At 61.3% G+C, this 16,698-nt stretch overlaps 1 protein-coding gene across 5 annotated transcripts in view; it reads left to right on the top strand.

Annotated features, from left to right (window-relative positions):
• The window catches only part of SHANK3 (SH3 and multiple ankyrin repeat domains 3), a 48,655-nt gene extending 32,237 nt beyond the window's left edge, over positions 1-16,418 (top strand). For 2 of the 5 annotated variants that reach the window (XM_041755476.1, XM_041755475.1), the window contains 2 exons: positions 3,491-5,750; positions 13,903-16,418. In XM_041755476.1, coding sequence (XP_041611410.1) covers positions 3,491-5,750; positions 13,903-14,494 — 2,852 coding nt within the window. In that variant the 3' untranslated portion in view covers positions 14,495-16,418. The other 3 variants (XM_041755479.1, XM_041755478.1, XM_041755477.1) reach the window with 3 other exon arrangements.
• Positions 16,419-16,698: the final 280 nt, after the last annotated feature.

The raw sequence follows: 16,698 nt of genomic DNA, 5'->3' as shown, positions 1-16,698 counted from the left end.
CCCCGCCCTGCCCCATCCACTGTTCCCCCCACCTCACCTCCTGTCCACCTTTACCCGTCGACCTCTCCCCATCCAGCATGTGCCTCCTGCCCCCCCATCCACCTCTCCCCATCTAGCGTGTGCCCCCTGCCCCCCCCATTCACCTCTCCCCATCCAGCTAAGCTCCTTCGCTCCCCGTCCAGCGTGCCACCTTCCTGTACCTTCCGTGGACACCAGCATCCCTCTCCCTATGTCCTCTACTCCTACCCTGGGTGCCTCCTAGACTTCCCCTTCCCTTGAACCTGCCTGGCCGCGCCCCCCCCCGCCCCCCGTACTTCTCCATACTTCTCCATATCTCTCTTCTTCCCAGAAGGCGCCTATACCTGCTGCCACCTGTCCCTCTCCTGCTCCTCAGCCCGGGGCAGGCTAGCTCTATCCATACCTAAAACTGACCGTGCTCTCACCCGGGGGTTCTCAGGGCACTCCTTCCGGTGGACACATGACCTCTCTTACCTCAACTAGCATTTGATATGTTTGTCTCTTCCTCCATGACAGTCACCTTCCCAAGGCTTTAGGACATTTCTTGGTCCTTCCCTCAGTTCTTAGGCTTTACCTATTCAGTCTTTAATGCCCCTCCCCCCCAAACCAAATGTAGGTCTTTCTCAAGGCTGTGTCCTTAGCCTTTTTGCCTTCTGCACCTGTCTCCTTGGGACCTCATGCCCCACAGCTACTGTCACACCCCACACTTAGCCATCTCTCTTGATCCCAGATGGGGTCATCTCACAAGCCCCACCCAGTGCTTGTCACTCTAGGCATCTAATTCCCCTCCCCTGCCCACCTGTCCATCCATTCAGTGACCAGTCCACTTGTCCATCTATCTACCTTGTCCACTGTGCCACATCCATCATCTGTTCACCATCATAGTAAACACCTATTTAACACTGTCACATTGTGTTTTATGGACACTGGTTCATTTAATACTTCAATGACCCTGTTGAGGTGATATTACAGATGAGGAAGCAGGTAAAGAGGTAAAATGACTTCCCCAAGGTCACACAGCTGCCTCCCCTGTCTTCTGGTAAGACCCGAGGCCACCCGACTGTCCAGATCTGGCCAAAGGGGGCTTTCTGTAGAGAAGATACCACCCACAGCCCTCTGGTTGACCCCCAGTGGGCTCTTCATTGCCTTGGGGGCCTGGGCACCTGCCCTAGCCCTAACCTACTTCATCTGGGGACATTTGTCTCTGTTTCCCTCTTACCTGGGTGTACCAGAATTTGCTGTTCTGCACTTGGCCTCGTTCTGCCCAGAGGGCCTCTCTTAGCGCGGCCCCGGTGCAGCTCAGTGCTGTCCTGCAGGGTGTGAGCCTCTTGATTCCTCCAGACCCTCCTGTGCTCAGTCCATGATTGAGTGAGACGGGTTCATCTTTGGTTCCCTTGGCCTGGCCTGCTGCTCGTCACCAACATGCATGTTGGCCAAGGTTCTCACCTCTTGTGGCCATGGGCACATGATTCAGTCCTTGAAACCTCAGGGTCCCGATCTAGAAACTTGAGAACTGTCTAGTGCCTGCCTTCAGGGCTACCCTGAGCTCACCCAGTGGGCTGCACTCAGGCTGAGTCCAGGCAACAGTGGCTGATACTGGAGAAGTGCTTGCTACTATTCGTTGGGCGGAGGGCCCTACCCCACCTTGGCTGGTATCACAACACATTCCCCATTTCATCCCGGGCAAGTGACTTGTCTTCACCCTAGGTTATAATTTGGCATGCCAAATCTGCATCTTTTAGGAGCACCAGCTTTTGTGGAGTTCTTTTCTGTCTCACACACAGGGTTGTGGGTGCTCAGTAGGTGACTCTTTGCTGCCCAGTAAATGCAGTAGGGAGGAGACCCCGAATGAATGAACCCAGCACAAGGTCTGTGTCCAGTGGTGGGGGTCTTTGGAAAGCAGACCTATACATGATAGCGATGCTCATGACTTCAGCCACCTTCCTGGGATGCTTCTAGGTGCACAGCTCTGTGCTGTAGGCTTTAAATGGCTCCAGCTCTGGCAGTCCCACAATGGGGGCCAGCATTTCTCCTGAGATTAGGAAATGGACATGCCAAAAGGTCAAGGAATGTCAGATGGTTACTACTAATGCTAGAGCTCAAGCTTCAGCGTTTACTTGAGAGCCCCCCCTTTGCTGTGCCGGGGGTGCAGGAGCTGTCATGCAGGATGAGGGGCCTGAGCAGACCGCCTTGGTGGCTAAAGGAGGGGTGGCTGAGAATAGGCAATCTGTATTGTAGTGAGTCCGTAAAAATGTGACCAAGCACAGGGTGAAGCCAGGTGTAGATTCCCAAGGCCCTTTACCGGAGACCCGTGTGTATGTCAGCACTGGGGCCATCCATCCACTCTCCTCAGATGGTGCTAACACTGCAGCCTAACCGCACACACCGACTGCACAGGTATCCACATTGTGTCCACAGGGCCACTAGGGAGGACTTGCCAGGTTTAGCCAGGCAGCAGGACAGCGCGAGCCCTGAGCATCCCAGCCCTGCTCTTGCACAGGCCCTAACTCTTGCACACTGAGGCAGGCAGAGTGCGTCATGTTTTAAGTCTTGCTCATGAGAAAATTGAGTTTCAGAGGGGCCCGGGGCTTGGCCCAGAGGCAGTGGGACTGAAGCATGTATTAGGTGCTTAGTCTACAAGTCCATTTTAGTTCTTCCTCCTTCCTCCACACCCAGCCACTAAGCTTACGGCAGTGACAAGCAGTGTCTCCCAGTCAGTCCACTTGGGTTTTTGGGATGGAGCCTCTCAGGGCTTGTCTTTTCACAAAGCACCTCCTCCCCTGGGAACCAGCTCTCTTTCTGCCAGATGCATGGTTCAGCTGGCCACAGTCCCGCTGTCCCTTTGAGCACAGCCAGTGCATCACTCCCACTCTGGGAGAGCGTCCCCCTAATTTCTGACTGCCTCCCTTCCTGCCCTCTCTGGTTGCCACTGGGGCACACCTGCTGGTTCCACTGTTGTGATGTGGCCCTGCTCGGTCTTGGATGGAAGCCCTGCACCAGCCACCTACCTCTTCTTTGCAGTTCTGTCTTCATGACTGGGGGGTCCTTCTTTGGGCCCTCAGTGCAGTGGGGCTTGGGCAGCTCTTGGCCCTAACCTGGGCTGTCGGAGTTTCCGTCCTCTCGGTTGTTGGTGGAGCCCTCCTCTGCCTTACATCTGAACTAATTAATACCTCTCCCCAGGTCTTCCCAAGAACCCTCCCAAGCCAGCAGGGGCCCCCGGGGTGCAGAGCCTGGGTATCTAGGGAGGAGCCCGGACTGGGGGGCTCTGCTCAGATTCCCTATTCTGGGCTCCCCGTGTCCCCTTTTGCTTTCCAATCCCAGCCTCCGCACCCTGCGGGACCCCGTTGTCCCAGTCTGGTTAGAGCTTCCCGCCAGGTTCTCAGGGGGTGTCTTCGCAGCTATTGCTGCCTGGGACGCTCTGCTCCGTCTGCAGGATGGGCCGCGGGTCTCACTGGATCCCCTCTGTCCACAGGGGAGGATGAAAAGCTGGCGTCCCTCCTGGAGGGGCGCTTCCCGAGGAGCACGTCCATGCAAGATTCCATGCGCGAGGGCCGAGGCATCCCGCCACCCCCCCAGACTGCACCGCCCCCCCCACCAGCCCCCTACTACTTCGACTCGGGGCCGCCCCCCGCCTTCTCGCCTCCGCCGCCCCCGGGCCGCGCCTATGACACTGTGCGCTCCAGCTTTAAGCCCGGCCTGGAGGCGCGCCTGGGTGCAGGGGCCACGGGCCTGTACGAGGCCGGGGCGCCCCTGGGGCCGCTGCCCTACCCTGAGCGGCAGAAGCGCGCGCGCTCCATGATCATCCTGCAGGACTCGGCGCCCGAGGTGGGCGACGTCCCGCGGCCACCGCCGGCCGTCACCCCGCCTGAGCGGCCTAAGCGGAGGCCGCGGCCGCCAGGCCCCGACAGCCCGTACGCCAACCTGGGCGCCTTCAGCGCCAGCATCTTCGCACCCTCCAAGCCCCAGCGCCGCAAGAGCCCCCTGGTGAAGCAGCTTCAGGTGGAGGACGCCCAGGAGCGCGCGGCCCTGGCCGTCGGCAGCCCCGGCCCGGGTGGTGGCAGCTTTGCCCGCGAGCCCTCCCCGACGCACCGCGGCCCTCGGCCCGGCGGGCTCGACTACGGCCCCGCTGACAGCCCCGGCCTGGCTTTCGGCGGCCCGGGGCCGGCCAAGGACCGGCGGCTGGAGGAGCGGCGCCGCTCCACCGTGTTCCTATCGGTGGGAGCCATCGAGGGCAGCCCCCCGAGCGCTGAGCTGCCCTCCCTGCAGCCCTCCCGCTCCATCGACGAGCGCCTTCTGGGCGCCGGCGCCGCCCCCACCACCGGCCGCGACCTGCTCCTGCCCTCCCCCGTCTCTGCTCTGAAGCCATTGGTGAGCGGCCCGAGCCTTGGGCCTTCAGGCTCCACCTTCATCCACCCGCTCACCGGCAAGCCCCTGGACCCCAGCTCGCCCCTGGCCCTGGCCCTGGCCGCGCGGGAGCGGGCTCTGGCCTCCCAGGCGCCCTCCCGGTCCCCCACGCCTGTGCACAGCCCCGACGCTGACCGTCCCGGGCCTCTATTTGTGGATGTGCAGGCCCGCGACTCCGAGCGAGGGGCCCTGGCCTCCCCAGCCTTCTCCCCAAGAAGTCCAGCCTGGGTCCCTGTGCCTGCTCGCAGGGAGCCGGAGAAAGCACCCCGGGAGGAGCGGAAGTCGCCGGAGGACAAGAAGTCCATGATCCTCAGTGTCCTGGACACGTCTCTGCAGCGGCCGGCTGGTCTCATCGTCGTGCATGCCACCAGCAACGGGCAGGAGCCCAGCGGGCTGGGGGCTGAAGAGGAGCGGCCGAGCACCCCGGAGCTGGCCCCCGCCCCTCCACAGTCGGCAGTGGCGGCGGAGCCCCTGGCTAGCCCCCGGGCGCAGCCTCCTGGCAGCGCCCCGCCGACAGACCCCGGGCCGGGCCAGGGCAGCTCGGAGGAGGAGCCAGAGCTGGTGTTTGCCGTGAACTTGCCGCCCGCCCAGCTGTCCTCCAGTGATGAGGAGACCAGGGAGGAGCTGGCCCGCATTGGGCTGGTGCCGCCTCCTGAAGAGTTTGCCAACGGGGTCCTGCTGGCCACCCCCCTTCCTGGTCCAGGTCCCTCGCCCACCACGGTGCCAGGCCCGGCCTCAGGGAAGCCGAGCAGCGAGCCCCCGCCTGCGCCTGAGTCTGCAGCTGACTCAGGGGTGGAGGAGGCCGACACGCGCAGCTCCAGCGACCCCCACCTGGAGACCACAAGCACGATCTCCACGGTGTCCAGCATGTCCACGCTGAGCTCAGAGAGTGGGGAACTCACTGACACTCACACCTCCTTCGCCGATGGACACACTTTTCTACTCGAGAAGCCACCAGTGCCTCCCAAGCCCAAGCTCAAGTCCCCGCTGGGGAAGGGGCCGGTGACCTTCAGGGACCCGCTGCTGAAGCAGTCCTCGGACAGCGAGCTCATGGCCCAGCAGCACCACGCCGCCTCTGCTGGGTTGGCCTCTGTTGCCGGACCTGCTCGCCCTCGCTACCTCTTCCAGAGAAGGTCCAAGCTGTGGGGGGACCCCGTGGAGAGCCGGGGGCTCCCTGGGCCCGAAGATGACAAACCAACTGTGATCAGTGAGCTCAGCTCCCGCCTGCAGCAGCTGAACAAAGACACACGCTCCTTGGGGGAAGAGCCGGTCGGTGGCCTGGGCGGCCTGCTGGACCCTGCCAAGAAGTCGCCCATCGCGGCAGCTCGGTGAGCAGGGCAGTGTGGGGAGGGTCCTGTCCCATGTCCATGGCCCCTCTGTGTTCTTCCCTCCGTGCCTCACGGCCTCCTCCATTCCCCTCCGTGGTCCCTTCTGTCCCATCCCCTACCCGTCTTTGGCACTCCTCCCTGTTCACTTCTGTCCTTGACTCGCCCTTGCTTTGTCAGGGATCTGAAATATCAGGGCTGCTGTTCTCTCCATCCTTGTTGGTGCTGGGAGTGGGAGCTGGGTACCCTGGAGGGACAGACCCAGGCAGGGCCCGAGCACCTCCCCGGCCCTCCCGGAGACTCCCCGCCTCAGGTTCACGTGGGCTCCTATTCTTTTGCTCCTGACTGAAGCTGCCTCTACTAGTCAGGGTCCTTCTGTGGTCCGTTCTGGAGTTCCCACCCGCTGCCCCCACCCCCGGTGGCCACGTGGCTGGTGCCCCCATTCCTGTATCTGCCTCCTGCCTTGCTTCCTTTCGAGGCTTAGAGTGCGCTGACTCCTTTTCCTTTGGGGTTCCCCCACCAGCTTCCTGTTTCCTGTCTCTCTGTTCTGCCTCAGTGTCCCTTAAGCACAGATTCGGGTGTACGATTTTCACAGCACATTCAGAAGTCACTCTTTGGTGGAAGTCACACCACCTCCGCACTCTCCATCTGCCCTCTTGCTTTCTCTGTACCTTCCCTGTCCTTCTGTCTTCTCTTCCCACCTCCTACCCGGGGTGGGGACTTGAAAGGGGAGGGGCTGAGCAAGGGGCTGGGGTGCTGCTCCCATAATGCTGCCAGAGCCCCTGGGCTGATCCCTCGGGTATCTCCTTGAGGACCCCCCTTCCCAAGGCTCTGTTCCTGAAGGGGATCCCCCTTGGGCCTGTGGGCTCCATGGACACTGCTGGGAGAGCTGGTTCCTGCCCCCGGTGCTGGTCTAAGGCACAGCTGGTCCTCCTGGGCCAGCCCTTGGCCCTCCTCCCTCTTCTGGCTTTGTGAGGCATGGGTGGGGTGCTACTGCCTGGCTCCTCCTTCTTGCTCCGTGAATACCAGCCTCCAGGGCCCTTTCCCATCGGCGTTGGAAGAAGGCCTTGGAAGGCAGCCTTCACAGAGCAGTGAGGGATTCGGGGCTTACTCACAAGGGTTTGTCTCATTTGCCTTCTTCCAGTTAAGGATTCAAATGATAAGTTGGGGCTTGGGAAGCTCATGGTGCCTCTCCTTTTTTTTTTTTTTTTTAATTTTTATTTATTTATGTATGATAGTCACAGAGAGAGAGAGGCAGAGACATAGGCAGAGGGAGAAGCAGGCTCCATGCACCGGGAGCCCGATGTGGGACTCGATCCCGGGTCTCCAGGGTCGCGCCCTGGGCCAAAGGCAGGCGCTAAACCACTGCGCCACCCAGGGATCCCCATGGTGCCTCTCCTAAGTGGTCCAGGAATGTTGTCCTTCAGCTCTAGTCATCTCAGGGGCTTGGTCTGGGGCCCTCTCCCCCTTTCCGCTCTTCCAACTCCCAGCTAAATAGAAAGCCCTCTTTCCAGCAGGGTGATGTTGAAAGTGCCCTGAAAGTGTCCTGACAGTGGCCAAGGGTGTCCATATGGGACGAGTAGCCTGGATCCTGGGCCTCTGCAGGACCTGACCCCTGAGAGTGAAGGGGTCCCCGATCCACCCTCGACCAGCCCCTGTCTTCATCTCTGCCTCTCCTCCCTTGCCAGCCTGTCCATTCCCCTGTGTCCCTTGGTCCCAATGAAAATTAAAGCCATTTAAAGTGGGCAGCACAGTGCCTGGTGCCATGCAGGCCCTCAATAAACATTTGCTGAATACATGAAAGAACTGAGCTAAACACAAGCTGTCTTTTGTGATTTGAAATCTAGGGAGGTGGCTTAGGACACATACCACCGAAGGGCAGATACAGGACTCCGATTTACTGGTTGTCAAACCCCATGATCAGGTGATCAGGCTCAGGTGAGCCCGGGTCTGGTCATTTGCCTGTTGGCTCCCATGGGGCGGCTGGGCAGCCTCAGCATCTCTCCTCTGTCAGGGAAACGATCTCTTGTTCCATGGCTCTGGGTTGCACCAGGACGCTGTTTGTTTTCTTTTTTGGACGCGGGATGGGGAAGGGCAGTTGCAAACCTTCCGTCCCATCTATTCCATAGGTCCTTTGGAAAGTGAGCCTCCTTCCCCGGTTCTTGCCAGACTGCAGCTCTGGCTTCATGTGGGTCCCCTGCTTTCCTCTGAATGAATCACTGGGGTCAGCGGGACGTAAGGCTGCCGCTGGCCATGCCCGAATCGTCTCTCTCCTAGAAGCCAGGGCATGGGGTGCTGAGAGTGAGGGAGTGTGGTTCTCAAGAGGACAATCAGGTCCTGGTAGCAGGGTCCCAGAAGCCAGGTAACCTGAAACAACAGAGGTCCCCTGTGACGTGGCCCTTGCCATCTCCAGCAGCTTCATTCCCTGGCATCAGCTTAGGGTCACAGGGCGCTGGATTTCAACTTTCAGCTGTTGCATCTGAGCTCTGTAGTCTTGGACAAGCCTCTTGACTCCTGTGAACGGCAGTCTCTCCCCTGTGACATGAGGGTGATACAGCATCACTTTGAAGCTCTGAGCTCAGGGCTCCCGCATGGTGGTTTCTCACTTGGTGCACACTCGGCCAGGCCCTTTGTGGTTCTGGGGGCGCTGGCATGGCGCAGTAGGTTGGGTGTCCAACTCTTGACTTGTCTCACGTCATGATCTCAGGGTCCTGGGATCGAGCCCCACGTCGGGCTCCGTGCTCGGTGGGGTGTTTGCTTCTCCCTCTCCCTCTGCCCTTCCCCCACTCTCTCTCTCTCTAAAATAAAGAAATAAAATTGTTTAAAAAAGAGTGCCAGATACTGCACTAGAAAACATCAGATCCTATTATTTCACCTCTATAACCCTTCTGTTAGATGGGCTGTAGTATAATTTCCATTTTCCAGACAATGACACTAAGGTTCTAAAGAGGTCTCCTGGAGCCAGTAAGTGGTGGCGTCCAGCTGACCCCCACAGCCTCTGTCGTTAAGCCCCTTCTGGTGACAGACACTGGTTTCTGTGCAGTAACCCATCCCGCAGACATGCGCACCTGTTCATTCGTTACATTGCCACCTGTACGTGTCAGTTGTGTGAAGGACACACGGCGTGTCCTTGATATTCTGCAATCACTCATCCACGCAGTTCGACCTCGTCAGTGTAGCCTCCCCATCCCCCTGCCCTCCACATGCCCTCCTGCTCCCAGTCACGTGTCCTGTCTCCGCGGTGTTCCCCCTCTTGCCCTCAGACCTGGGTGAAACCACGGCCCTCTGGAGTGCCCCCCCTCCACTTCTGGCTGCAGGCAGGGGCAGAGCAGGGGACGCAGCGACACACTGAGTCGGCCTTCGTGTGGCTGCCGGGCGGCTCCTGCCCCGCCGCTGGCTGTGGGCTGCACATCTCTCTCAGCGACGGGCTGCCCATGATACCATGTCGTGGAGAAATGCTCCTGGTGTGGGAAGTCCCGACGTCTGGGTGGGGCTGCTTCCTTCCCAGGATCGGTCCTGGCAGAGATTCCCCCTGGAGGGCCACACCTCCGAGCCTCGTCCCCTGGTGCCTGGGTTCCCTGGGTTTCACCTCCCGGACCTGTCCCTTCCTCACCCAACGGACGTCACGGGGGGGGGGCAGTGCCCCTTCCTGCTCACCTACCTCCCCTCTGACTGCCCTGATGCCCCATAGCCACAAGACGCCCCGTAGCCTAAGACCTTCTCGGGCAACCTAAGCTGCCCTGTATGCCACAGATCTGAAGTAACTTGAAGTGATCAGCTTATCTGTCCTGGGGCCATCTTTCTGGGTGGAAGGGCTAGGATCTCTGGCTTTCTGGACCATTGGTTGCAGACTATGCACCCACTCTGCACTTCCAGCTTCGGGTCTAGCTCTGGTGTAGACAGAACAGCCGTCTTCTCAGAGCCCCACCGAGGTCTTTGAGGGCCACGTCTGCACTCAGCTCCATTTGTCTTCCATGCTCCACAGTTGGATTGGAATCCTGCGTGTGGTCTGAGCCCTGCAGGGACAGAGTTTTGCTGTGGCTCTCAGTTTTACAGCTGTCTGACCCTCACATCGGGTTTTACAGAAGACGTTCATGGAGAAATGGCTTTGGAAATACAAAGTGAAGGGGGTGTCTGTCCTACACACCCCACCCCTCTGAGGTGCTCTGTGCCATGGCCTCACACCCGTCAGTAGTAGGTCACCGCTTAGTGTCTTGCAGGAGACACACGCCCCTCTGATGGGGTAAGGACCCTGCTCTGCTGACATGTTTGGCAGGGATTTGGATGCAACCCTGTGTGACTGCAGGTGTTTCAAGGGCAGCTGGGCTTCCTCCGGGACCTGGGCTGACACCTGTTGTGTGATGGCCAGTGCAATGTTGCATGAAACTGGGTTGCGTGCTTTGGGAGCCCCGAACTCTGCTGGGAGAGCAGGAAGGGCTCACAGATGAGGCGATGTGCTGAGGTTGGAGCTGTGAGCGGATGTGGGCAGTGGGAAGGCAAGAGGCTGGAGACGCCGCGGCCACAGAGTGTGCTTTGAAGCTTACGGGTCTGTATCTAGTTCTGTGCTGCTGTTGAGGGTTCTTTCCCCGACTGGGGCTCCCAGACTGCAGAAGCTCCCGGGCCTAGACCTGCCCTGCAGGAGTGCTGTGGCGGAAGGCCTGAGGCAGAGGCAAGGACCAGAGCTTGGGCTTTGTCTTTTCTGTTGGTACCAATGGGCCAATAGGCAGCCAAGCCTGGGAGAGACACATCAAGTTATTTTTGTGTGATGACATTTTTTTCCAGTGTAACTTGTGCTCCTGACTTTGTGCTAGGTCCTAGGAGTCAAGGAGGACAGTTAGCTAATGAGGAGAGAGGGCCTGAGTGAGCATGAAATGTCTGGACCTTGAGGTGGCTGGGGGAATGAGGATGAGGATCTGGGTTAATGCTAGGAGCCCTCCAGGTGAAAAGAAGGAGCTGATGGTGGCTCCCAGGTCCCTGGTGTGGGGAGGATGTCTGGCAGCCTCTGTAGAGGTCTGGAGCTCAGGGGAGCTTAACTGGGCTTTACACGTAGCATTTTTGCACACCTCACGATAGCCAAGGGGTGGGAATGGACCATACGGCCCAGGAGAAAGTGGGAACTGAAAGGAGAACCCATGAAACCTAGCTGGGAAGGAAGGGGTAGAGGAAGGGGTCAGCAAGGGGTCCTGCTACTGCCTTGGTAACTGCATGGGTGTGTGGGGGATGGGGACCAGGCCAGGCCTCAGTGGCTGAATAGTTAACGAGGTAGTGAGGCAGTACCACAGTCAGATGTTGGTGGAGGAGACGTCCGGGGCATGAAGCCTCGCTGAGCCATCCGGAGGAGATGCTGCCGGCATTCAGGGGTGAGGTACCGTTGGTTAGAGGGTGGATAGCCCAGAAGTCCCCTCTGGGAGGCCAGCAGGTGCTGGGACGTGATCACACCATGGTTGGGTCCTGGCTCGGGAGGTGGTCAGACAGCCAAGAGAGGCGATGGACAGTGATGGGTGTGCAGAGGAACGCGGAAACTTGGCCGTGGATACTGCTGGGATTCCTGCCCAGGGAGCGATGTGATAGTTCCCTGTCCCCGCAAGAGGAAGAAGAGGAGGAGCAGGCACCTGGGCCATGGGGAACCCTCAGCCACTCCCTGCTGTGTCCTGTGGCCTCGGGAGCACAGACTTCCTTAGGCTCTTCTAGGCCTCCTGGCCTGTCCAGCATCCCTGGGCATCCTTAAGACAGGCTCTCTCTCTCCACTCCCAGCCAAGTGGAACATGGCACTTCAGGCCCTCATGGCACCCCTGGCACCAGCCGTATCCTCGGGCAGGGGCCCATCTCCTTGCACCCAGCACCCATTTCCTCAGGGGGCTCTTCCTCGGTGCTACTAGAGCCAGCTTACCTCTGCCAGACGAGGAGGCTCCAGCATCGGCCAGAAAGATTCTGGAGGCCAGACCCTGCTCTGGGCTCAGAGCACCCATCCTGTTCTCTCTGCCTTCACAGCTTGGCTGTGGTCCTGCCAACTTGTCAGTATGCTTCGGTCACACCTGAGCCTCTAGGCACGCCCACATGGGTCCACTGAAATGTAACCTCTGGGGTAGGCTGGGGAGGGTTCCCTCTTGAGATGCAGGTCCTCAGGCTGGGGTTGCTGTGTGGGGGCCGTAGGGGGCCTCTCCTGGCCACCGTCCTCTCAGCATCTTATGCAGCGCTGCCTCCCCCTCCCCCACAGTCAACCCCCTGGGCACCCACCACCTCCCTGCAACATCCCCTTGGGTGGCCTCCTCCTCTCCCTTCACTGCTGCCCTGCCTTGCCCCAAAGCCCAGGTGGTGCCAGGGAGGCCAGGTGTGGTGGGAACAGAGAGGGGTCTTCTGGTTGGTGCCCATTCCTGAGCCCACCTCAGGTGTCCCCTGGGGGCAGGTGAGGGGGAGGCTTGATCTAGTCTCCTCAAGAGGCTCTGCTGTGGGCCTGAGCCATTGGGAGAGGCAGCAGGGGCAGAGGCTGAGGAGAGGAACCAGTGGAAGGTGGGGGAAGCTGGGAACCAGAGCGCAGGTTGAGTGGGAGAGGTTGCACTTGCACAGGTGGGACATGGAAAGATGAAGCCACATCAAGAGGATGCCGAGGGTGCCCCGTGCGCTGTGGGATTGCCCCGGCCAGGGTCGCACAGAGGTGGGCGGGGGTACCCAGAGGAGTGTGCTTAGCCCAACTTAGGCAGGGGCGGCGGGGGGGAGGTGGGCTGGCCACTGGAGAGAGGCTGCTCAGACCTCAGAGAGTGTCCCCAAGTGCCAAGGGGCTGCTGAGCACCTGCCACACAGCATCCCAAGAAAAGCCGGTGGATGGGCACTACTCTTGCCTGGCTTCTCAAACCAGAAAAGCCCCACCAGGAGCCCACCCGAATGGGCCCGGGTTGGGGCTGCAGCCCCCTCCCCCAGCAGCCCCAGGTGTGCTCCCTCCCACTGCAGCGAGTTCCTCCCCCCACAGGTGTCTGGCCAGGGAGATGTGTCCTTGGCTGCCACACTGTAGCTCCAGTGGGGCCACGTGCCTGCTGTTGGGCCTGGGCTGCTAACACTCTTTCTCATTGCTCTCTCCCGCCCATCTGCATGTGGCTGCTCTGTCTAGCTGCGCGGTGGTCCTGAGCGCCGGCTGTGTAAGTGAGCATGCCCATCCCATGCCTCTCGCTGTCCATGCGCTGCGCCCGGCCACCCTGGTTGCTGCTCTGCTTGGCTTCGTGGGACTTCCCACCAACAGCCCCCTGAGGCTTCCCCTGGGCATCACTGGGGCTAGGAACGGAGAGGAGGGGGTGGGATAAGGGGGTGGGCTTTCTCCGGAGGTCCTCCCAGGTGGGCCTCCCAGCATGGCCGTGCTGGAGAGAGAGGGCTGCAGGTCTGGGGTCCTGTCAGGTGATGTTGGGCAGCGAGGTACCATTTGTGTGTGTGTGTGTGTGTGTCTGTGCGTGCACATCTTTGCTGCTGCGTCTGTAGCGAGCAGGCCACCGCCATTCCTGCCCCGCTGCTGCATGTCTGTGCCGCGTGTGGGTGCTGCTGCTGAGCCTGCTGCCCTGTGCGGGGAGGCCGTGCCATGGGTGTGGCGCTGCCTCGTACCTGGCCTGCACGTGCCGCTGCTCTGCGTGGGCACGAATGCTGCCTGCTGTCTGTCTCTGACTCATGGACTTGGTCAGTCTGTGCAGCCACCAGCTTTTGTCATGACTCAGCCATCCCTGAAGCCCGCCCAGGCTTCTCTGGGTTTCCTCAGGAGAGCAGAGCTGCGTGTAGGAGTGGTGGTGGTGGTGGGGTGCTGTCAGAGGCTCCCCGCCCAGGGCCTGGGTGCACCGCAGCACCTAGAGCCAGGGCCGAGGGTCAGGGTTGGGGCAGCAGCCCTTTGGCGGCAGAGGCCACATTTCCTCCGGTGGGCAGCTTTTGGGGGCCCCCTGGCCTGAAGGGGGCCACGCCACTGGGTTTAGTCTTCACAGCACCCTCCGTTGAGCCCGGGGCCCCCTCTCCCCGTGCAGGGCCCTGGCCTGACCTGGGGGCCCAACGCAGCGGCGCCCCTCGCCCATCCCTCGACCCTCGCCGGAGCCCTGGGAGCCCACTGCCTTCCTGTGGCCCCAAGGCTGCGCCCCCTCCGCCCCACCTGCCCCTCACCTGGCCTTGACCCCCTCTCCCTCCGCAGGCTCTTCAGCAGCCTCGGTGAGCTGAGCACCATCTCAGCGCAGCGCAGCCCCGGGGGCCCGGGCGGCGGGGCCTCGTTCCCGGTGCGGCCCGGCGGCCGCTACCCCGTGGCAAGGCGCGCCCCGAGCCCGGTGAAGCCCGCGTCGCTGGAGCGGGTGGAGGGGCTGGGGGCGGGCGCGGGGGGCGCGGGGCGGCCCTTCGGCCTCACGCCCCCCACCATCCTCAAGTCGTCCAGCCTCTCCATCCCGCACGAGCCCAAGGAGGTGCGCTTCGTGGTGCGCAGCGTGAGCGCGCGCAGCCGCTCGCCCTCGCCGTCGCCGCTGCCCTCGCCCGCGCCCGGCCCCGGCCCCGGGGCGCCCGGCCCGCGCCGGCCCTTCCAGCAGAAGCCGCTGCAGCTCTGGAGCAAGTTCGACGTGGGCGACTGGCTGGAGAGCATCCACCTGGGCGAGCACCGCGACCGCTTCGAGGACCACGAAATCGAGGGCGCGCACCTGCCGGCGCTCACCAAGGACGACTTCGTGGAGCTGGGCGTCACGCGCGTGGGCCACCGCATGAACATCGAGCGCGCGCTCAGGCAGCTGGACGGCAGCTGACGCCCCCCCACCCCGCCCCGCGCCCCGGCCGCGCCCTGCGGGCAGGGCCCCCTCCCGCCCCCGCCCCCGCCCCCGCCCCCGGGCCGCGGGCTCGGCCCGCCCCCCCCACGGCGCCCGGGCCAGGAATGTTGCATGAATCGTCCTGTTTGCTGTTGCTCGGAGACTTGCCCTGTACATTGCTTAGTGCCCTCCCCGGCCGGCGAGTCCCACCCAGCACACGGTCAGGAAGGGCGAGGGGCCGGCGGCTGGGGCGGGAGAGGGCCGGGGTGGGTGCTCCGGCCTGACCACCTCCGCACAGCGCCTGGCGGCTGCTCTCCCACAGGGGGGGGGGGGGACCCAGTCCAGCATGCGAGGTCAGGACACACCTTGGTGACTCGGGGGGAGGGGGGAGACTTGGGGTTCTCGGTTGGGGGCCTAGGAGCCCCCCTGTTTTGCATATTTTAATCCACTCTATATTTGGAACGAGAAAAGGAACAAATATCTCTGTCCTTAATAGCTTCCCTTCCCCTCCCCGACAGCCCCCCACCGGTTGCGCTGCTGCTGCCCAGTCTTCCATCTCTGGCCCCTCACTGCCACTGCCACCCCACATGGGGCGGGGGACGCTCCAGCTGGTCTGGGGTTGGCCAGGGTCCTAGTAGCCCGCCAGGCCCGGCTGGGCCCTCTCCCCTCGCTGAGCTCTAGTGTGCCCCACCGACCCTTCAGGTGCTGCGCAGAGGAGGGGCGGCAGGCCGCAAGTCCTGCTGGGCACTAGCTAGGTCAGGTGGCCTGGGAGACCGTTGCCCTGGGGAGGCCAGAGCCCCGGCGGCCACCCCCAGCCGAGTCCCTCACGGGGCCCCTTCCCGGGAGGGGCCTGGCCTCCTCCCCACACTGTCGGGCAACCACAGCAGAGAAGCCTCCCTGCCTCAGACCCCAAAGTCTCCCGTTCCTGCCCTGTGTGTGTGCGCACATGTGCGAGTGTGTGAAACTCTGGGTGCAGCTGAGTGCATCGGGGCCCTGTGTGTGCCTGAGTGGAGTGTGGTCCCCAGAGGCCACTCTGTGTGGGGGCTTCAGCGGTGTGCACAGGGTGCGTGCATGGGTGTGTGCCCGTGAAAGCACCCCATCTCCACTTCCAAAGAAAGAGGCACCCTAGGACCTGCTGTTTGCCCAGCCTGTCCTTGCAGAGCCTCCTCTAGCCTGAGCGGGCCTCCTTGGTGAAGCTCTGCTGCTGGGACAGGCTCCCAAGGGCCCTTGGAGGCAGTGCCCCCCCTGCTTTGGCCTTCTGGGGGGCTCATAGAGGACCCCTAGAGTCAGGCCACCACAAGCCCTGGGGAGAGGCAAAGACCCCAGAGGACACCCCAGCCCCCCTTACTGTGACTCCTCACACTCAGCAATGACCTGTGGGGTGGGGGGCCCTGGGACGTTTTTAAACCTAGGGTTTGGAGTCTGGACTAAGCTCCATCCACGTCACTCACAAGTTTCTGTTTATATTTCTAGCTTTTTTTAATAAAAAAAAAAAAAAACCCAGAAAACTGAAGTTTTCCCAGCCCAGGGGCCTGGCACGCCGGTCTGTGCCCGCCTGCCCCGCCCTGGCCCGCCGGCCCCACTCCCTGGGCAGAGTCACACCCAGTAACCCCTTCACCGACAGACCAGGTCACACACACAGCAGCAGTCACTGTAACAGACTGCCACATACACACTCGGTCTCACACTCACCTGTGGGTTTTTGGTTCCGTTCAATTTGGGTTTTTAACTTTACAGGGTCAGTTGTGCTCCGCCCCTCCTTTTGTATGGAGTTCCATCCAGGGGATTTCACCCCTGCTCCAGTCCTGAGGCCTCCTGACCCTGACGTTGTGATACACCCCACAGAGATCTATGTTTCTTATATTATTATTATTGATAATAATTATTATAATATTATTATGTAATAAATTTATAAGAAATGAAACCTTCTCAGTTGCCTGTTTGAGGAGATACTCGGAACACAGACTGCTGACCCTTGCACAGGGTGACACAGACCTCCTCAGCCTTGACATGAGTACCTGCTGATTCGGGGCCCTGGCCCTGACCCCGTCTCCTTAACATCCACGTCCACGTGCCAGGCTTGCAGCTCTGCCCGAGTGCTCTGGACCTCAACCTGTGCTTCCTGAGCTGCAAGCTTCTCTGTTCATCAGCTGGCTGCATAGCCCTCCTGAGCTAGAAGTCCAGTTGTGACGCCTGCCCCCCCT

The sequence above is a fragment of the Vulpes lagopus genome, chromosome 5 (genome assembly GCF_018345385.1).
Source record: "Vulpes lagopus strain Blue_001 chromosome 5, ASM1834538v1, whole genome shotgun sequence".
Taxonomy (NCBI): domain Eukaryota; kingdom Metazoa; phylum Chordata; class Mammalia; order Carnivora; family Canidae; genus Vulpes; species Vulpes lagopus.
This window is presented reverse-complemented; position numbering and strand designations above follow the sequence as displayed.